Source organism: Epinephelus lanceolatus, chromosome 2 (genome assembly GCF_041903045.1).
Source record: "Epinephelus lanceolatus isolate andai-2023 chromosome 2, ASM4190304v1, whole genome shotgun sequence".
Lineage (NCBI taxonomy): Eukaryota > Metazoa > Chordata > Actinopteri > Perciformes > Serranidae > Epinephelus > Epinephelus lanceolatus.
Genome location: NC_135735.1, coordinates 4,776,610 through 4,799,533, shown reverse-complemented (window position 1 = coordinate 4,799,533; position 22,924 = coordinate 4,776,610). Strand labels below are relative to the sequence as shown.

At 41.0% G+C, this 22,924-nt stretch overlaps 1 protein-coding gene across 2 annotated transcripts in view; it reads left to right on the top strand.

Annotated features, from left to right (window-relative positions):
- The window catches only part of adamtsl3 (ADAMTS-like 3), a 321,378-nt gene that overhangs the window by 173,184 nt on the left and 125,270 nt on the right, over positions 1-22,924 (top strand). For both annotated transcript variants that reach the window (XM_033626208.2, XM_033626216.2), the window contains exons 5-6: positions 9,355-9,400; positions 14,848-15,084. In XM_033626208.2, the coding sequence (XP_033482099.2) occupies positions 9,355-9,400; positions 14,848-15,084 (283 nt within the window). The remainder of the gene's footprint in view (positions 1-9,354; positions 9,401-14,847; positions 15,085-22,924) is intronic.

Genomic DNA, 22,924 nt, shown 5'->3' with positions numbered 1-22,924 from the left:
GGGTTATTACTTGTGTTTTTAACTTTGACAACGTCCCTCCAGAGAGTGGAGGAAGACACTGAAAGACATTATACAACTGTTTTCAAAGACTTTAAGTGCTTCTTTAATTATCTCCCAACAAAATATGTTCTTTTGGATTTAAGACATTGCTCTTGTTATTACAAGAAAACAACTGTATTAATCTTGGATAAGAGAGAATAAGTAACTCGATTACAGTTATTAAAAACTATTGCAGCCACGTCCCCTTTAAGTCAACCACATCTCTGATCCAAACTTTCAGGAGGTATTTACAAGGAGCCAGATTATCCGCAGAGGTCTCTTCTCCGCTTCAAACAACTGACTAGGTGATTTAAACCAATGCAAACCTTGAATAAAGCAGTTTCATGCTACGAATCAGTGTCTCTCCGATGCTGTTCGGCATTCAGGAGACGGCCCACTAGCCCGGCTACTGCCAAGGTGTGCTTACCTTTTTTCTCTGATAATTTAAGATCCAGACATTTAGGAGTTTTTTTTAAAGAGCTGAATTATACACTAAAGAAAACATACTTATTATATTCTATTTCTGCCAGGATTTACATCTACATCCTAACGAACAATCGTAACAACAAACATCCTAACAATCCTGAACAACTCTGAACATCTGATCCTGGCATGATTTGGTCGTTTGGTGAAAAGCTCTCAGCAGATTACATCTACATTCATTTCCTGTCCTCGATTTTTCTTATGAAGGCCCCCTGCAACGTCGTCTGTGATGATATGTCAAAACTGAGTTCTATCAGTCTGACCTGTGCTTCCCTCCGACTGTTTGAAGTCTGATGAGGTTCCACATCCTCAGACATCTGAAGACTGACAGCGGTCGGGTGAGACAGGCTGATCACGGTAAACGCTGATCACAGCTCCCAGTTCACAGCGTCTGGAAGTGATTGGGGGTCCTGATTTATTCAGACTTCCTCCGCACTGGGAGATTCACACTCCAGTCATTACAGAAGCGTCTCCCAACAAGCCAACCGGCCTGCGAGAGCACTGTGTGTGTGTTACTCTCTGAATGGGTGAGGGTCAGTTTGACTTCTGAACATAATTAGTTGGGCCCGGAGTGTGTGTGTGTGTGTGTGTGTGTACTGTATCTGTGTGTATGTCCATGGCTGTGGGCCACAGGACAGTAGCAACTAGCCAAAGTTAGAACATCCAGCTTAATCTGCAACTTAATTCAACTCTGACACACACACACACACACGCACACACACACACACTGGCTTTCTGTCTGGGTCCAGTGTTTCTTTTGGAGTGGAGCTTGTCTTTGCCCGTTGCTTTGCCTCCTCTGGTGCCAGACTGTGTCTCTCTCCCCTTTAAAGGTCCATTAACTCCCACCAGCTCAGTCTGCCCTTATACAGCAACACTCCACCAGCAGAGGAAATATCTGTCTGTGGTTGAAAGAACTGACACTGTCCTCTGCTGTTTAGCTGTTAATGACGTGAGTGTATAGATTGAACAGGTATGCTGCAGACACCATGTTGAATGATATAAAATGAATTATGCTTTTTGATAAATGATGTTGCTTTGATCTTTTTTTGGTGTAATAATTAACTGATACAGTGGCACCAGATCCTGTACTGGTCCCGAAAGATAGGACTCAGTCTATAGCAGGGGTGGGCACCCTGGAGCCACATGCAACTCTTTGGCTTGTCTCCAGTGGCTCCCTGTGGCTGTGACAAAATGATATGGTAATGAAAATGTTGTTGTTGTTTTTTAACATTTTCATTTATCATTGTTGTAGGCCTAAAGGGATTCTTACATTCTCCAGTTGTAAAAATATGTAGCCTACACACTCAATAAAAAATGTTTTAACTTTTTGCCAACTGAAATGTGCATCATACATCTACGGCTTGGCACCTTTTCCTAAATTTTGGTGAGCCCCAGTAGCGATTGCCAGTTTTGAGTCTCCCAACCAAAGTCTCAGAGGAAAGTAGAGAATTTGATTGTGAGAGGACAAAGTGTAAGTAAAAATAAATCCATATCCTGCAGGATCTTTTCCATATGTTTCATAGATGTCACTTCAGCTAAGACTCCTGAGCCTGTACACCAGATATCAGCAACCTTTAATGTCAAATGAGTCATTTTTTGCGTGAATTTAAGAAAAGAAAAGAATCTTTCTGGAGCCGTAATACATATTTGTGCCTTTTAATAAAGGTGACACAGCCTAGTGAGTCTAAATCAGCCTATCAACATTATTAAAAGCTCTAAACAAGCATTCATTAATGTTTTACCACAAGTAGCTCCCCTGCAGCGCGCTATTTCAGACTATTTGGTACTTTAACTTTGCAGAATTGTGGTTGAAAGCAAACAACTATTTTCAAGGTAAGAAAACAGCTTGCAAAATTGGATTGTTGGGTGGATATATGTGCAGTAGTAGCTAAGCTATTGTTTCCTTCTTTAAATTAACTTCAAAATAAAAGTATGAAGGTGAGAATGTGAATTGTATTAAACTAGCTAGATAGCTAGCTGCTGACTATAACCTACAGTGTCTCCTTTGGCTTGCATGATGCATGCTAGCATGGACTTTATTGAGGATATGATACACTGCATTGATGGAAGTGAGGCAGAAGGATGAGACGTTCAATTAACGTCAAGGTTAAGAAATGTTATGGTCCACTTAAGGGGAGTGCGAAATCGTTTTACGATTGTAATATTTACACATATTTAACATTCTATGTTTATTTTAAAAAGACTGTATGCATTTTATGAGCAGAAACTGTACATTTCCTGTGAAAAGGGTCGTTTATTTTGAATTTGGGGACCACTGATAATGTTTGCTGTTATTAACAATATATAAAATGCTAAACTGACACATTCATAGAGAAAACCCTGTAAATAGAGTGAAAACCGAGCTTTTTTATTCTCCTAGTTTTAACGTTATGTTGTTTATTGTTTATTAACAACAGTTATCAAGTTATTTTATCAAGTTATTTCTCTTATTTTTACATCAGCAAGAACACTATCATGCCCTTAAATCTCACTGTGAATGTGCCTAAAGCAGTTCACATGTAGTAAATCCTCCTCACAGTTTGGTCCTGAACGTCTCACAGCCTTTGCTTCGTCTCCCCAGTTGTCTTCAGCTTTGAAGGATGTGGCAATAGCACTGATCTTTTCAAAGGCCTTTTTATCACTGCTGGGATTGTGAACTGAATTTCAGCCAGTGTTTAATGTGTAAAAAAGACAAAAGTTTGTTCTGTTGATATCATATTGAGTTAATTACTTTCATCTCCTGACAGGCTGTAATATTTTATTACGCTCTGTTTTCGACACTTGACACGAGCTAATCATCACTTTTCATTACGCCAGCTGTGCATTTTAAGGTGAAGGATGACAGAAAGCTCTGTCACACATCATGAAAGGCATAACTCACATATTCAGAATGCTTTTAAAATCAATCCAATGTGAAAGGAAATTAATATCCCTCCTATCTTCATGTTAAAAAAAACTGTTGTCATCACAAACATCAACATTGCTTAACAAATTCAGGATAGAGTTTCAGCCCAGCTGCCAGGACGAAAAGATGGCATTGTATGTTTCTGCAAACCACAAATATTACATTTGAACGTGTCATATGTTTCGTAACATTTCTAAAGTTACATATTACATGATCTGACTCTTTCATCTGGAGGTGGAGGGGATGGTGGATGGCGTGACATCTAGGCGAGGCACCTGCCCAGCTGCAGGCCACTGTTTGAGACTAAGAAACATCAAAACCAGTTGTTATTAAATGAGTCATTGCTGTGCTGCCAGCTGTTTTTTAAGCCGAAAGGCAGCTGTTTTTATATCTCTGCTTTTCTTTATTGCCCCCCAAACTGAGTACAGAACACAGAAGCACTCCTGTATAATGGATATGGTACATGAATAAAGTGCAGGGTGGCGAAAAATGAGGCAACAGAGGAAAAGTTGAAAGTTGAGATTATATTTCGTTTGTAGTTACATTGACCAGCAGTTGGTGAAACAAAAGTGCAAGTCTCTGCAGAACCAAAGTTTGATGCTTCAAATTCTCTGCTGGAGTCTACGGGTACTACTGTCCTCCAATCACAAGCATGCATTCACCCACTAAAATTTGCATGCCGACCCAAATACATGCAGACCCCACGGTACGTTAGGCAGCATACAACACTGTCTGCCATCCTATAAGACAAAGACACCAAACAATAGCACAGAGATATTTGAAGACTGCATCCAACAATCCCGCCCTCCAGAGAACCATACAGGAAACAGACTTAACATCTGCCACCCCTCTGGCATTCATTTTACAGCTGGCCAAAGCTCCCCAATCACCCAACCCACTATAACCAAGTAATCAGCCTTACACACATAGAACACTACATGCACGCACAAACACACACTCAAGCTTTCTTTCCCTCTCTGTCGTTCTCTTTTCCTTTATTTCTCATCCATCTGTCTTCAAGTCAGTCAACTGAGACCACCATTGATGTACAGAGAAGGGCAGAAGTTCTGAGCTATCCCAACGGGCTCATGGTCCTCTGTTCGCTATTCGTTAGCCATCCTACAGTGTCTTCAGCAGACAGTGTGGGAGCAACAGGGCCCCTAAGTAGAGGCTTGTGCTAATAGAACGAGGGTTACAATATCGTAACCTTTGTTCTATGTCTTTGTGGATGGTACCAATGGAACCGTTCCTTAGCGTCCCCATGTTTGGTCCCCCCTCTGTTGGGGTACCTAGCACACAGATCTGGTACTAAAAGGTGGAGCTGTGAACACTGCAGTCTGATTGGTCAGTAGAGGACGGTCACTCTGCTCAGGGCTGAGTTGTGTCTGGTTTTGAGGCTCATGTAACCACTGTTCATACTGTGGAGAGTTTTATTAGTAAACTGTAACTATAAAATGAAAGGATGTTTTGCTGCCTCTCACATATATAGCACATATAATGTTCTGTAACTGCGTCTTGTCCTAACAAAGCCACCAACAGACCTGCACTGTTATCATATCGGTGTTATGAATTTCCTGCAGCACTGATGGCCGTAGCTGTAGACTTTCCCAGACCCTGAAAACATACTACACACACGTGCACCGACTGTTGTTCACCCACACACAAACAGTTTGTCTGTTGTCGAGCGGTTACTCATGCATTGCAATGGGAGAAATCTATTAATTGGTTCATTAATATGGAGCCATGGCACGCTGTTGTCTGTGTTTGGTTTAGCTTGGAGCCGGCTGAAAGGCTGCAGTGTGGTTCTCGGCTCTATCTGCCCAAAATGGCAGATTAGACCACGCCTGCTCTACACTGGGATAAATGAGCTGCTACCAGTTTAGTCTAATGTTATTGTAAGCCGGCAGGAGAAATGTGCACTTTGTGGCAGTTAACACACACCGAGAGATTGGGTGTTGTTATTGTTGCTAACAAGGTGGAACGGATTTAACAGCGTGTCCATGCTGTCACGGGGAAAGGACCATTCTGCTATGGCACATTTCACACAGGGCTCAGGATCATTTTCTGTGTGTGTGTGTGTGTGTGTGGGTTCAGTGCTGTTTGACATTTTGGGCCCTGCCAGCTGGAGCTCAGTGAAGTGCTGAGATGGCTGCTGGCTGGGTGATGTGTGCTGCAGGTGGAGTGTGCTGTAGCCTTACAGGTGTGTGTGGACACGCATGGATATTTTAATGTGTGCGTGTGTGTTTGTTTAGTCATCCACCGCGTTTACTTCACTTTCTAGGTATTTACCTGCAGGTTCTATCCAGAACAAATTGAGAGAAGCTCAACAAAGTTCAAGGTGGAAAAAAGGAGGAAAAATATTGAAAGCAGGCTGCAAAGATGGAGAGAAGTTTGTCCTGCAGCAAAGTACGAGACACAGAGTAATAAAAACCTGACAGCCTCACAAAATAATTTGTGAATTTATTGTATTTCCAACATTAAAGCTGCAAGCAGTGAGGAACGGGCCCTCGCAGTCCACGCTCGTCGGGGCATGCTGCCGTCGGGGACCGTGCACCTAGAAGTCTTGTCAGCTGTAATAAATAAAAAAATAAACGTTATCTCTTACTTACATTTCCAGGATACAGGTAGGCACCCAATGTATGTATTTTTCCAAGAAGTAGAAGCTGAATACATGCCCAATAGTTCAAGGTCTTCTGACTCTTTAAAAGTTGACATGGTGTCTCTAGCTCAAAGTATGAGGGACAAGAAGAGGTTGAAAGTCGATGAGTTTTGAAGAGGATTTGAAGATTTTCCAATTTACTTTCATTCACACTAATTAGACTGCCACCAGAGCGCCACCTATTGGCCGATTTCTACTGAATTTTGCACAATCCCTCATCGGGCCATGGAACACAATTAGCAAAAGTGTTGTGGTAATCGGACTGTATTTGGTCAAGATATGAAAGACTGTCTGTTTTAAAAAAATATGCAGGAATTTGTTGTTTTATATTTTGGGCATTTTTTGGAAGATCAAAATTCTTTTAACAACTTTTTGTCAGGAGGGTCCACAGATGCTGCATGCAAAGTTTGGTGCAAATCGGTCAAATCGCCTAGGAGGAGTTCGATTTAGCGAATGGAAAGTTACTGCAAAAGTGGGCGTGGCTTACACCACACAATTCAGCTGAATTCAGAGAACACGTAAATAGAAGGTTTAACAATGTGCGACATATTATGTGGGAGTTATTAGCCAAAAACACTTTTGCATTGAAAATAGCGCCACCTGCTGGTCATTTTTGGTGTATGAGTTACAGGGGCCAGTCTTTACCACCCCTATCAATTTTATTTACATGAGTGTTATGGTGTTGGCACAGTGCCAAATATTAAATTAGACGGCTACCAGAGCGCCACCTAGTGGCGGATCGGTAAGTCCTTCATCAGATATCCTCAGGAGGGCATTGACAATAATTATACCAAGTTTCGTTTTAATCCGCCCAACCAATGATGAGATATAAAATACTTCAATTTAAAGAGCGCCACCTTGTGGTCATCACCCGAAACTTTGCACAGAGCCTCAGGGGCTCATGGGGAAGTAGTAAACTGAGTTTCATGTCATTCGGACCCACCAATGTGGAACTATGCAACACTTCCTGTTTAGAACTAAATCTGCAGGAAGTTGTTATTTAATAACTTGAGTATTCTTTGGAATATCAAAATTCTTTTAATAACTTTTTGTCAGAAGAGTCCACAGATGCTGTGTGCAAAGTTTGGTGCAAATCGGTGAAATTGCCTAGGAGGAGTTCGAAAAAGTAGGTTTGTGACATTTTGCGAATTTGCGGGGAAAAAAATGGTAGGCAGAAATGGGCGTGGCCTATATCACGAGAATCAGCACAATTCACTGAACGCGTGGATATAAGGTTTTTGAATGTGCGACAAAGTATATGGGAGTTAGGAGCCAAAACGCACTTTCCTTAATAATAGCGCCACCTAGTGGTGGAAATTCAGGACGACAATAGATTATAACATTTTTTACCAGGTGTGACTTATATTCCAAGTTTGGTGAGTTTTGGGGTATGTTCAGGCAGTGAAAAATGCGATCATATGGGCGGAAGAAAAAAAAAAAAATATATATACATATATATATATATATATATATGTATAAATAATCGGGAGAAAAACAATAGGGACCTCGCAGGTCTCCTGCTCGGGCCTTAATTATGCATTTCCATCTCTGGTTCTATGGTTCTTACACTGGGTTCCTGTCTGTCAGATAATCAATTTCAAAATACTACTGTTGATTTAGGACCCAAATACATTTCTGACCTTCTGCTAAACTGTTTAATTGTGATATGGATCCCCCTGGGTCTGAAATAAAGAATGAATTGAATTGTAACCATCCAGACCTCTAAATTCATCTGGGATGGGTCTGCTTTGTGTCCCCAGAGCATAGATTTATAATAATATCTAGATACCGTATCCTAAGATGGAGTTGCTCACCTGGCGCATAAGCCAAAGAAGTTTCTAGCTTCCAGGCATGTGGTATGCGGCCCAGTGAATATGTGCACTAGTGTTCCTCCTGCTGGCCCTGCCTTCAAGTTCCCACTTGGTTCATAGTCTTTACATTGTGATGACTCGCAGATTTTTAAATCACTTTCTTGGCTCAAAGAAAGTTTTACAAACATAAAACCTCCATGGATCAAAAATTAGGTGTCCTGTGAACAGTTTTACAGACGTCTCTATTCACATGTTGGTCTAAAGAGAAAATGCTTTTTGGGCTGCAGGGAATGTTTTCAGCAGGTGGCCACCGGTAAAAATTGGCTGCAAGGCTGAGTGGCGTTCCTGGACTCCTGCCCCAGAGTCAGCACTAAACATGGAGAAGCAGTGTTTGGTTTTTAGGCACCACATATCTGGAACAAACTTCCGGAAAACTGCGAGTCTGCTGCAACTTTAAGTTATTTTAAATCAGGACTGAAGACTTTCCTCTTTGTTGCTGCCTTTTATTAAATCAAATATTTGTTTGTTTCTTACACTGCACCGTAACTTTTCTCGTTTTTTTATTATGTCTTATATTGTATATGTATATTAGCTTTTGTTATGTGTTTCTTTTGCACTTTGTCTCAGTGCTTTTAATGTTATAGGTAAAGCACTTTAAATTGCCTGGTTGCCAAAATGAGCTATATAAATGAACTGCCATGTATTGGTGTTTGTTTGTTTTTTGTAATTTGTTGGGGTTTTTTTGGACATATGAAACAATGCAAAAATTAAATGATCAGTCAATTTCACACATCTTGTTTTGATAAGGTAAAATACGTAATCATAAAAATGTTTTTTAGTAGTAATGTAAAGGGTCACTCCACCTAAGTCACAAAAATAAATGTTTTCCACTTACCCTAAGTTGGTTTTATTTTGCAGAGGTGTAGGGACATCTGCCACCCCAATAAAAAGAGGAATGTGATAAATTATATTTTGTTTGTGGCACTTAAAGCATGAAAAAAAACGTAAGAACATTCAACAGTAAGATACGATACGATACAGTGCAATTTCATTAGTCCAACAACAGGACATAATAATAAATAAACAGCACAAACAGACAGACTGAATGGCTGAATTCACATTATTGCAGGAAGTATAGATTTAACAATACGTCTCTCCTGAAAGCATGTCCTGTTACTTCACACATCTGTCAACAGTTGAAAGAATGTAAATAAAGTTCAAATTATTGTATTGCTTTAACAAAATCTGTGTAACTGTTACTACAGCGAGAAATAATTCTATCTATTCATAAAAACAATCTGTCAGGTGTACAAAAGTCTGATAGATGTGGATGAGAAAAGGATCCTCTGTTGGTGGTGTCACTTGTTTTTAAAGCTGTTGATAAATAATTTTATGCATGCAGTTTTGTGTCGCCTGTTGGTTCACTGAGAACTTCTTCATTTCACCTTTCTTTGCAGAAGCTGTGATGGGAAAAACATCCGCTACAGAACCTGCAGCAACAAAGTGAGTCTGAACTTTACTACTCATTGATTTTGTTAGTAAATCACCAGGGAAACACTGAATACTTAAAATAATAAGCTCAGAATCCATGACAGCATCACAGCTTCTTTTGCAGTTTTCACCCCAAACAGTTTAATTACAAACAATAGCTATAAACATCACAGCATGCACTGCAATCTTTTAGAAAAGCTACTGTGAAGCCTTCAAAATCCTGGAGGAGCTGAAAGGTCAGCAAATAGGTGTGAGGAAGTTTGATCTGGAGACACGTTCAGGGACTGTATCTTTTAAATACTATATCCTGTTGATCTGGTCACTCGTAAGAGGCAAGAATACCAAATGGAGGCATTAAATGAACTCCCAGTCCTCCATGACCAGTTCAGGTCATACCACAAATATGTGATGTGCTGTGTGTGTGCCAGGTGGGGAAATAAAAGACTCATCAATTATTTTGCCATAATAAAATCTGTCAAATGTTAGAAGTGAATAATCCCTCCACCAGTCCTTGACAGTCCATCATGTAATATCAACAGTCGTCATTTGATCCAAGAGAGACCAACAACCATAACCACCCCCACGATGGTCTCTTTACAGTCGGACTGCACTTTCCCAAACCACAGAAACACATCCAGCCTGTTGAAACAACCTTCTTACACCATTTTTAATCAGAGGCAGACAAGTCGTATTTCTCTTCTTCCCCACTGAAGTGGTTTAGTCTGGATTCGTTGTAGAGCTTCAATCACGTCCAGTGGGAAGTGGTCCCAGGATAATATTTATCTCATTTCCTTTCTTCACACATGGAGGCTAACTCTGTCTGAACCGAAGCCTCTGTTTGCTGGGCTCCATATAGGCGTCTGAAAGATATGAGGACTGGCAGAGTGGAACTGAGTGATGCTGATGTGTCAGACTGGATGTGTCCAGTTCTCAGTCATGGAGAAATGAGAGTTATTGGATGCCAAAAGTCTGCCAGTTGTCACCCCGAGGAACAAGCGTCTCTTATTGATCTGAGACAGCTTTCAGTCCCAGGAAGCATCCTGGTGTTAAGCTGTTGACAGCTTTTCTGCACCATTACCTCCTCTGCCATGGTCAGAGTGGCTGGATTTTTCCTACGTCCAGCTTGAATCACACAAACACATGAAATCCAATATTTTATTACCTATGTGTGGTCTGAATTGTCGAGGACATTGCATTTCTGACTCAGCTGGAAACCCTGGAAACTCTTATTCAGATTTCTAGTCGAACCCAGCTGATAAATTGTCCTGGATGGTCGCAGATATATTGGAATCAGAGTACATGTCAGCCGAGTCAGGGACAGGAATGTCAAAAAACAGAGTTGACTCCCGAATACAAAGTCTTTGTAATGTCCAGTTGAGCCCATGCATGAATAGAGTAGATTATTGTCCAGAGAATTCACAGCAAGCGAGTGGGCGTGTTGATGACGATTCTTTCATGAGGCTCACACGAAACCAGAAGAAAACAGGTCAGGATGAAGAAAAGAGGTCATATGCACAAAGACAGCAACGGAAATGTCAAAGGCCGAAGCCATAAATAGTAGGGCTGTAGTCAACCAAGGAAAATCTTGATCGACTAAAGTCGCACATCATCTTCAACTAATCGATTAGTCGTGGGGAAAAAAAAATCTGCACGTTATTTTTACTTCTGCGGTGGTGTGTCTGTGTCACTCTGCAGTTACACCTCCAAAACACTAGTCGGCGGTGGAAGACTGTGTTAAGTGCTGTAAAGTTTAGTTCAAATCAAACTGTATTTATATAGTTGATTCAAAACACACATTAAACACACATTAAACATGGCTTAATAGAGACAGTTTCAAACACAAGTACACAAACTGGCTTCACTATAAATCGCAAAACTGACAGACAAACACTTGTCTTTATCTGGACACATTTCCCCCACCAATACAACATGCTAACGTTATTAGCACAAGTCTATGGCATTTTACATTGTATGAATTACCAGGGACAACAGTAACATGTAACAAAGGTAACAGCACTTAATTTGGCTCCATTACAACTCACAACATTCACCGACAAAACAACTGTCTTATACTAAACACGTATTCCAAGCAAATTCAACATGCTAACGTTATTAGCGCCAGCCTATGGCATTTCACATAGTATACATTAGCCTAGCGACGAGCGGAGATTTCCTCTGTTCATATGAAGCCAGGATAAATCCCTGAAGGATAAATCACACACACGACTTAAAATGCTATTTTAGTGGAGGCTTTACTGTCTCCACAATTTATTGTTTCTTATCTGTGAAATACAAGTAAATAAAAGATTTGTTTCCACTGAGGGAAATGGTTTCAGCTTACAGAAACAGACAGGAGGTCTGCGTCACCGTGACACTGAGCGTGAGGGTGGGCGAGTTCAACAATGGATTAATCCTGGAAAGCTGTTGATGTAGCACTTTTCTCCTTATGAAAGTAACACAGCGATTATTCGACCAATGAGTATTTGGTCGGACGAGAGCATAACGACCAAATAATCGACTAGTCGACTAGGAGACTACAGCCCTAATAAATAGTCTGACAAATTAAAGGAATGGCAAGAGACTGCTGTTTATGGTACATGTGTCATGTCCAGCCGCCTGCGTGCTCTGCCCAGGCGCCGCCCCTCGACTAAACCAAACAGAAAAAATCCAGTAGGTAAGAAAGTGTCTGACGCAGACAATCTCCTGTTGTGTGCTACATGTGTGAAAGAGAAGCTCTGCACAATGTCTGGACCTGACTCTCGACATTGTTTGGAGTTCATATGAGAAAACAGCTATAGAGTGGTGCATTGTCCGCACCATATTCACTATATTGACTCATTATTGTGCTGTCAACAGAAGACAAACACACTCAATGTCAAGAAGTCATTCTGTTTGTAGAAGGAAGACAAAACATTTCCACCATACGTGCTTCATCAGTGACACAACCATGCAGTGCAGATGTGTCTGAGACAGCAAAAACACCACTTAATCCTTGACCACGAACATACCTTGGGCAAAATTCTTTAATAACCAAGTTGTAGGAATCCTTATCAAAGGTTTATGTTGTGGTCACGCCAAAGCTGATGCGAATTTCCACGCAGTCGGACCGAATCACCAACACAAAGCGTTGGTATTTGATGACCTGGAAATGAGACTCAACTATCTACTAAATTTCTCCAGAGTGACAAACTGCACCTTTAAATTTAATGTCAGTCATCACCAGCTGATACAAGCAGTCCATTAAGAGATGAGGAAAGAGGTGAGGGGAACTGCAGAGTTGGTGATAATTCTCTGTGGTTTCATCATTTCTGATTCGTGCAGCTTTAACCCTCCTGTTATCCTCAGATGACATCTTTTATCCCTAATTTAAACCTCCAGAAAATGATTGTAATGTAAAATAGTTCAGGAATCAGGTGCTACCTGAGACAGGTTCCCAGTGTACACCTGCATATTCCAGTCAGAGCTGGACTGCGCATCACATGCTGCCCGTATTTTGATACCGTCCGGTTTGTTTGGTATGTGTCACCTAAAGGGTCAGCACCCACGAAATGCAACCAGACATTCATCTACAGTCACGTGAGGGCCTGGTTTGTAAAAAAGGCATAATTGCTGCACCCACTGCTCCCATACATCCAGTATTGTGCTAAGTTTGTCACAAAGCTTAGCTCAGGGGAAAATTAGCAAAGTCCTCGGAGACATGGTGGCTGGAAATATTTTCCTTTTCGTGTCAGTATCCCAAAGGCTTTCTGTTGCTTCACCTCTGACTTGGTCACTCTTTCCAGCTTTCCCAGTGCAGTTCAAGTGGGATGAGGAGCCATGATAATTTTCCATTTCTGGAAGATGTTGGTGAAGATTCTCAGTCATCCAGGTCATAGTAACTCTAAGTGCTATATCGTAGGCAACTGTTTCTTGAAGACAAGATGTTATAAGATAGATATTGCCAAGAGGCGTCTTCAGTTCTGAGCCTCAGCTGTGCATATATGGAGCACACACTCCATAAAGCCTATAATGGTGAGGCAGAGGTCCCCTCCCAAATTTGCCTACTTCTGTTCTCATTTTCAGCCATAACTGTGACTTTAAAGATATTTAAATACGGTTATCTGACATATCACACACACACACACACACACACACACACAAATACTAGATTAAGTGTGTGCTATATTTGGAATATATGCTCCGCTTTACATTTTCACACTAACCAATCAAGGCAGCGTTGGATCAGCAACTTTCCTGTCAGTCAGTTGAGTCTGGTGACGTTGAGATAGCGCCTTCAGTTCCCTGTCAGAAAGGGATGTCTGTTGTCAAAAGTAAAGTGGTGAAAATATTCTTAATACAGGGTACACTAAACTTTAAGGTGGCTAAAAACTAATCAGTGAAGGCAGCGTTTGCTCAGACCCGTTTCATTTCACATACATGACCTGGGGGGTTCTACCCCGAAGTTATCGTAAACATTGTGTTTGGTCTGTTGTATTGAAGTTACAAACTCTCATATTGTGACAACACTGTCCCCACTGTGGGAGAAATATCAGGGGTTTATGTGCCACTAGTGGTATGGTTATGGCAGATCAGGGCCCTAATGATAATAAGATGTGATATTGACCTCCATATCAGCCAAAACAACCTAGATAAATGTGTGTTAAATGATCATAGTTTTTATTTTGTTTTACACAGCTAAAACAGCCTGGGCTCAAATCAACCCAAAAGAGCACATATGCATTCAAAATGTGTACAGGACATTGGAAATACTACATCACTGGTATTGGTTGGACACACAGGGACACACGGGGTGGCAGAGCTCAGTCCATAGAGGTCTGCAGAGGTGCCATTAGCAAGGCACCAAACCCCCAACTGTTCGGGGTGCCTGTCCATGGGCAGCCCCCTCACTCTGACATCCCTCCATTTAATACATGTATAGGTCCTGTTTGTGCATGTGTGTGTATTTCGGGCCTGAGTGTATATGGCATTTAAAAAAAATTTGAATTTCCCCTCGGGGATTAATGAAAGTGTATCTTCTTCTTCATTAATAAACAGATGGGATCAAGCCAAAGGTAAAGCTCTGTTGGGATCCCTTCCATAATGTTGTAAGACACTTATAATAACAGTCTGAGCCCGTCAGTGGCAACAACAAGCACTGTCCGTGGTCGTACCTGGTCTTTGTGCTGTTGCCTTGAAGATTATGCAGCTGCAGCTCTGTCACTTAATGCTGGACTACTTTCAAAAAAACCTAAACCAACTAAAATCCCATTAGTCACCGAGACATAGAAACAGGTTAAGGTCAGGTCAGGTTAAATATACCTTAGTTCTCCTTTACCTGTCACATTTAATCAGTATTTCCAAGCTTTTCACACGCAGTTTAATCACCTCCATTAAATGACACTAATCAAGTGACATTAAAAAGAATCACTTTGGTGTCGGACTCCAACCTCTGTCCTTGTCCTTGTTGTTTCCCTCCTCAGGACTGCCCAGCAGAGTCAGGTGACTTCCGGTCCCAGCAGTGTTCAGCTCACAATGACATCAAGTACCAGGGTGTCACCCATGAGTGGATCCCATCACCTTATGACCCCTCAGCACCCTGCGCTCTGCGCTGCCAGGCCAAAGGGAGAAGTCTCACTGTTGAACTGGCGCCCAAGGTGTTGGACGGGACGCGATGCCGGGCGGATGCTTTTGACATGTGCATCAGCGGAGTGTGTCAGGTAAGGGATTATCAGTGTCATTCACCTCTGATGTGATTAGATACCTAAATGGTTAGCTTCGTATCAATGGTAAGACATGACATCATAACAAACATGGGAACAGCTCTGTGACTGCGGCTGATGTGCAGCCTGTACTGCTTGGCTCATATTTAATATGTAGTTTTAATACTTGTACAGTGTGTACACGTGTAAAACTTGTTCTTTGCAGCTCCTTTAGTTTTATTTGTATTTTTGATGTCTCCGTAATTCTTCATCATTCTCATATTTAATATTACTGAACCCTAATTTGTAGGTTTTGTGTTTTTCCTGAGCTGGTGTACAAAGATGCAGAATTACAACTACTGCTGGTCACAATCTTTTAATGGCAGAAAGTCAATGAGAGAGCCTTAACACACTTTCTAGATATGCAATGGTACACTGCTGAGCCTTCACAGGTCTAAATCAGTGTGAACATGAAATTAATCAGAACTCAAAAGCAACAACAGATATTATTATTTATTTGGTGGAGACCAACTGAACCAAACAACAGGCGTGAATACTGGGTTTACTGTTACAGCAACACATTCTCACTCCGACCTCGTCACATATCAGTGTGTGGTAGGGGTGTAACGGTACACAAAAATCACGGTTCGGTACGTACCTCGGTACACAAGTCACGGTTCGTTTTTTTTTTGGTACAGTAATGAAAAAAATAGACAACTATTAAATATCTTTTACTTATTGGTAACCTTATTAAAACATACCACCACAGCAGTTAACTCTTTTTACGCAATTTTTGAATGAAACAAATATATATAAAATTCTGCTTTTTCACATTGTTTGAATGAAAATAGAAGTATAAATTTCTGCTTAAACAGTTTTACTCAATTAAAATAAAAAGTATAGTGCAGCTGGTCAGCTTTAAAGCCTGCTCAGATTCAGTTTTACTAGGAACTTACTTAGCTTTCCCACTTTGTTAAAGTGCAGTAAACAAAACATGCTTATATCTAAAGTGCAGCTTAAACAATTTTACTCAACTCCAATGGCGTTGGTTATTTCTTTAGCGCGATGGTCAGGGAAACGCTCTTTCTTTTTAAACGACGACGATGTTGTAGTTTGCACCAGATTGCTTTTTCTAGTCGTGCCGGTTAACGTTCAAACTCGGGTGGTGTTGCTTTAGATGCGTTAGCATGTTGGACGTGTTTCCAAGTACATATCCGACCGCTGTTCTGCAGTGTCGGCACACTGCTTTTGTCTTGTCAACTTGTTTATTTCCATCTTTGTATTTTACCCTGAAACCAAAGTGTTCCCAAACGGAGGACTTAAGGTTTGCGGGTGGGTCTTCAGGTTCGTCAGGCTCACTTGCCATGTTGTCAAAATGCGAGAATGCGCTGCACAAAGTGAAAGCGGAGATTTACAGTCGGACTCGGTCCGTCACTCAATTATGTCTGTCGGGGAACTAGATATTTTAAATGGTTCGGCTCACAAAAACGGAATTAAAATAAAACAAAATAAAATAAAATAATATCCTGCGCCCAATAATTTGGTACAGGGTCGTGCCGAACCGAAAGTTGCGTACCGAACGGTTCGACACAAATACATGTACCGTTATGGCCCTAGTGTTTGGTCATGGACTTTCCACGCAGAGATATAACGTGCAAGGTGCCCTGGGTACACTGGCTGTGTCAACTTCAGCCTGTTACATGCATTGTCTGTTTTCAAAATACACATCTATTTTCACAGGAAATGCACACTTTACATACAGTCTCTTTTAAAATTACCACACTACATTGGTACAGCACCTTGAATTTATGTTTTTTCCTTCAACTGGCCTGACTGGCAGCATATGATGCCGAGGTGAAAGGACAGCTTTTGTCGCCTGTGTCGCTGGAAGGGACTGGAAGTCACGGGCAAAGCGCCAGTTTTTAATGATTTTGGAGTGAGACCAGGTTGGTTATACACCTGTATCATCTATTTAAGATTAATTATAGATACTGAAAAAAACTGTTTTTATTATATATACAGTTGTATCATTTCAAACTTTTCAATATGGTGCCAATATGATACCTGAGTTCTGGTGCCAACACCAGTATTTTTGTCAAGACCTTACAGCGTCAACACTTCCTCCTACAAAAACATTTTTTTATTGAAAGATAAAGTTTTAAAATGCCTAAGATTTTTCATAACATAATCTTGCAGTGAAAATGAAACCACGTAGAGGTAGATCATTTTAACATGAATTTCAACCCTTTACACAAACTACAAACACAAAGTATTTCAACTTTAGTTTAAAGTTTGTTAGTATACCATTGGATAGATATAATTAGCATTAGCCAGCATGCTAGTCAAGTGAAATGACCTGGCCAGCATCATGATGGATGTCCGCTGTTTAACAGAGCACAACCACACAGGAGATATTGATGATGTCTGTAGACGAAAGCACTGAAGCACATACAGTGCGCTTGCTAACTCTTTAGTTTCCTGTAACAGGCTTTGCATGAATTCAGCTGCCTGTTTCCTCAAATTGTTGAAATAATCAAAGAACCACCATACTGAGGAAAGATTTTGTAGTAATGACAAGATCATCCACTTCACCACACACACACACACACACACACACACACACACACACACACACACACACAATGACCACGATCAGATGAGAAAGATGTTAATCTTGGCATTATGCAGTGCCTTTACTGTTAATTATTCTGGTGGGTATGGCCATGTCACCTGACCTCCTCCTTTGCCTCGACGGACAAGATTAATTATTACAGCCCCTATAGGGCTGACCCAATCACCAGAAAAAGCCGATGTAAACACAGTAAGGAGGCACTACAAAACACCCACATTTGGTGCCTAAAAATCAGCTTCAAACACAGCAAGTACCAGCAAGTGTTTGTTCACCTGGAGGAGTGGTCTGCAGCTGTCTGTAGATTGGCAGGCGTCTTACCGAGGTGACACAATGTCGCTGCCATCCTCTCCACTTCAAGATGACAAAGTTCGCTCATATACTACGTCACTTCAGAAACTTTGATATGATACGTATAAAATGTACACATGTAACATATTCATGGTTTACAGAAACATACATTGCCAAAATGTTCTTCAGGCTCACTTGAACATAAAGAAGCTGATTTGGCCATTTGCAGAAAACACTGATACTCTCAGTTCTCGGTCATATTCTGTGCTTGTTTGTCTTGCTTTATGTAACATCCACTGTTAGACACATCACTGTTTAGAGTATCCACATTGCTGCTCTCTTTGTAGCCAATAATATGTTCTGGTAATGGGCCATCATGAACTCAAAGGGTGAGCTGGGACTTGGAAACTTTGGTCCCTGCAGTGTCATAATCATGTTGGAGACTCTATATTTAGCTGAGCTTTGTTTTAGGGCGCACAGAGAGGGATTTACTGTGGATCGCTTCCACTCCCAGGCTGCCTGCTTGATTAGAGGCTGTTTCTGAGTGCCTGACAGAAGGAGGAGCACATGTGTCACACCTGACAAACCCATTTCCGTTAATACTCTTTATACAGTAGCTATGTATTCTTTGACACAAAGGTGATGTAGCAGAAAGCAGCAGTGTAGTAGAAACATATTATGAGCTACTGAGTGTTCCTGTCTGACTGTCAGGTGAATTAAGATGCATTTTCATCAGCTTTGTTGAAGTGAAAGTTGATGAGTTTTGGACAGCTTGTTGTTTTTTATTATGTTTTTTAATGTCAGTTTGGACAATAATAAATCTCACTTGGCAGTTTTTTAGTACTTCAGCTAATAGCCACATTACCCTGACCAGTACACAGTCGGTCTAACACTCGTGGGAGGTTCTGGTCAACAAACATTTTTCTAACTGACAGTTAAAAACACACTTTGCCGCTGGTTAAGTGTTGTTTATCCAGCAAAAACAGATCTATCACCAGCTGTGACTGCATTTGTATCATGGAAAATGGAATAGGGAAACATTTTAACATGGACTTCACTGATCATGCTCTTGTTTGCTACTTGTGACGCCTCACTTTCATAACATACAATGGCAATACATGTATCTGCACTAGGGATGTCATCTGTTAACTGTTAATCGGTTATTTGGATAATCAGCAAGAACATTTTTGACCAGTTACACTTGTTGCTCTGTAAGGTAATCTTGCCACTCGTCAGTTTACTGTACACCAATTGTGTCTGGTGGGAGCTAACGCTAGCTAGCAGCGCCGGCAGAGACCTTTGATAAACTGGTATAGAGCATCTTTGACACCAGTCATTTGGCAGTTATCCCTAGTAACACCCTCCAGACCCAACAGCACTGCTGCGGAAACACTGGGCCCACCCTTTGATCTCCCTCCAGGTCGCCTATGTGTGTGGGCACTATGTTTTTGCATGTTAACGTGGTTAACTGGCTGTCTGTCAATAAAGCCAACAGAGAATAAAATAAAAGGCAAAACATTTTCATCACAAAACTAAGTAATGAGTTAGCATTTTACCACTCCGAGTTCCTTCATCTCAGAGTCAGTGGTTAATTTTTTTTGTTAGATGCCTGAAATAAGGTTTGTGGTTAACACAAGCTGAAAAGACTTTCAGGTTTTGTTCTACGTCATAACATATGTTAGTAAATGCCCCACTTGTTTGTGGCTGAATAAAACTACAGAACATCTTCACATTGAACACGACTTTACAGCCTCGTTTGCCACACAGCTTATTTTCTGTAATAATCCAAAATCCAGTGGAGAAGTCTCACTGGCTTTCTTTTCTGCATCCACCTACAGAAAAGCATGACCCCTGCAGCACTCAACTGAGCACCAGACCAATGTTGTGTTCACAACACATGAATAAAACAATTCACGCAAGTGAATTACATTTGAAGTCAATGTAAAGACGTGATTAGATGCGAAATTCAGCCGGGCGGCATGACAGAATGACATGAAATATGCGAATGAAGAGAGTAGCTCAATTGTGTGTCATACATATTTGTGTGAGGGCGTACCGGCGGAAGTTCATTCACCGATTCAGCAATTTTGCACGCGTATGGTGCGAGTCAACACAAAATATTGTAGCGTTCAAACTCATGCGGTTAGCGTGACACAAATGACGTGAAATACCAGAATTAAGTAACGTGGATGAAGCGAGTAGCGTGATTTTGTACCATACGCTTTTTCCATGAGAGTAAAAAAGTCTGAACTTCAGTGACCAATTCATGCCGAGATAGCCAATCAGCATTGAGACGTCGAAGACCTACCTCATTCATTGATTCAGTGATTTCACATGCATATAATGCCAGTTAGTCCCGTATGTGAAGCGAGTCAACACAAAATATTGTAGCTTTCGAACTCATGCAAATAATGCAACACGAATGAAGCAAAATACGCAAATTAAGTGCGCAGCATGATTTTACGTCATATGCTTATTCACAAGAGTAAAAAAATCTGCACTTCAGCAACCAATTCACGCCACGATAGCCAATCATACGGGCAGATGTCACTCATCGATTCGGCAATTGCGAAGTTTGAAGCAAGTCAATACAAAATATTGTAGTGTTCAAATTCATGTGAATAGCGCAACATAAAAAATTTGAATTGGGTCTGGTGTGAACACAATGTAAGATGGCCTTTTGAATTTCACATCTTTTTGTGTTTTTTTTTCTTAAAAATAAATCACTACAGTTTAATTGGAATACATAACTAATATCCCTCATCTGCACAATGCCAGTACAATATCACAACTGAAAATATGCTCCCAATAAGATGAAAAAAACATCAAAGAGTTACATTTCCTGTCTGATATTAAGGAAACTGTAGCCTACGAAAACCTCTTCTTCTTTTTTTTTTTTTTATCAACACGCCAAAAAATATTGGTGGAAACTCAGCTGCTTTGAATAGACATGATGAAATGAAAGAAGTCGAGGATAATACCTAAAGGGAATGACGAGCTCCGGCAGAACAGTGAGAATAAAAAGTAGAAAGTTCTGAGAAGACAGGGAGCAGAGGAGTAAACAACAGAGTGAATTGTGGGGAGAGAAAGGGGTTATCTCTCCTCTGCTTCCCCAACAACAGCCAAGTTGATAGCATCCTCACCAGATCCATTAACCACATGCCCTGCTTATGCAAATCCAGCTGTGTACATCATATAGCAGCAGCTCACACTGCAGCTCCTTCAGTAGAAAAGGCAGATGCTTTTACAATTTGACATCTGAAATTGCACAATATCCTCTAATGATACCTTAATGCAGGAGTCGTAAGAGGCTTACACCTTTCCCCATCTACAGTTGTCATTCTGAAATATAAGGCTGTAATAGCACAGGCATTTTCATTCACAGGAAAGTAGATCTCAGACCGCTTGGCTTTTTACTCAACGCTGTAAATTATGTTTAAGAAATACACAAATAATGTCAAGTAGCTGAGGGGTAATGGAGCAGTGATGGACTCTGCTCCAGAAGTAAAAATATCCAGTGTTTACATGTAGTGTCTCAGTATCAGCATCACATATCAGTGTCTGCGGTCACAGTGCCAAACCCCAGTCATACGCCATTAACAAAATGAGCTGTAATGCAACTGTGCTGTTTATGTAATACACTCCAGTGTGTGTGTGTGTGTGTGCAGTGCGTGCAGGCTTTTATGTCTGCAAGATGTTCTTTCTCAGGCTGGATAACCTTTGTTGTAGCATTCAGACCATCACGAAGCATTAAAAGTAAACTAATGAAAAAACTATGAGGTGTAAGACAGGATTAAGCAGCGTATGTCTGAAACAAAAGGCGATTGTTTGTGTAGCTGTTTTGAATAAATAAAAACGTAGAGAACTTAAGAGAGAAGTTGAAGTCCTGCGTACTGTCTCACCACATTGCCAACTCCTGACAAAGTTTTTCATATGCTCACAAAGTATTAGTTTTATTCCTTAAGATCACAAAGGCTTCAATATCTGTTTGTTTTGGTGCATGGAAAGTAAACTTCACCAACATCCTTAATATTCTCAGAAAGGCTGATCATGCACAATACAGCTTAATAAGAGACTGCATTGAGTTACAGGCTTAGACATGTTGTCATGACTTTGGCTCTCCATGTCCGTTCCTCGGAAGTCTCCTAACACACCCAAGATCATTAAAAGAAGAAGAAATACTAAAATGCTGAATGATCGCAAGAGCACTGAGCGGAGTGAATGTGTGATTAACTTAACCGTTGGTTCATTCATGTAGAAATATAACGCTGCGTTTCTTCCACCAACAGGGCTCTCATTTTAGTGTAGAGCGTCAGACTGAATTTACCAACGCACCATGTCAGGTCACTCACTCTCCGGGACCGCCAGTGTTACTTGAATAAGTAAACACTGACCAACGGGACCAGACTGGCCGACCCGTATGCTCTCACTCAGTGGATGGATGATGTCACAGGAAGCCAATCTTACAAAGGAGGACCACACTTGTTTGTTTTGCTATGGAAGCTAACGTTAGCTAATGTGCTAAAAAGTTAGCGTTCCAGAGAAATCCAATCTTCCTCTTAATCCCTCCCCAGTTTCTGATGAGGTGGACATGATAACCCTTAATACACATAACCTTATTCATCCCTACAACAGGAAATACTTTTTCCCTAACCTGATATGAAGTGTGCGCTGCACATGTGAGCATTTTTGATGATGGCCTCCGTCCAGTCCTTTGGTCTTATCACATTTAACCATAGTTGTCTTTGTTTTTGTTGACGGGCAGTGGCGGCTGGTTTTGAGCCATGACTCCTTCTATTCTGGCTCCCAATAACACAACAAGACAAACACATTTTAACACTCCTATGGAGCCTACAGCCCTGTGGGGGAGAGGCAGGTTTTGCCTACACCTAATAAACTGATGTCATTGTGACATCGGCCCTAAAAGGGTCTGTAATA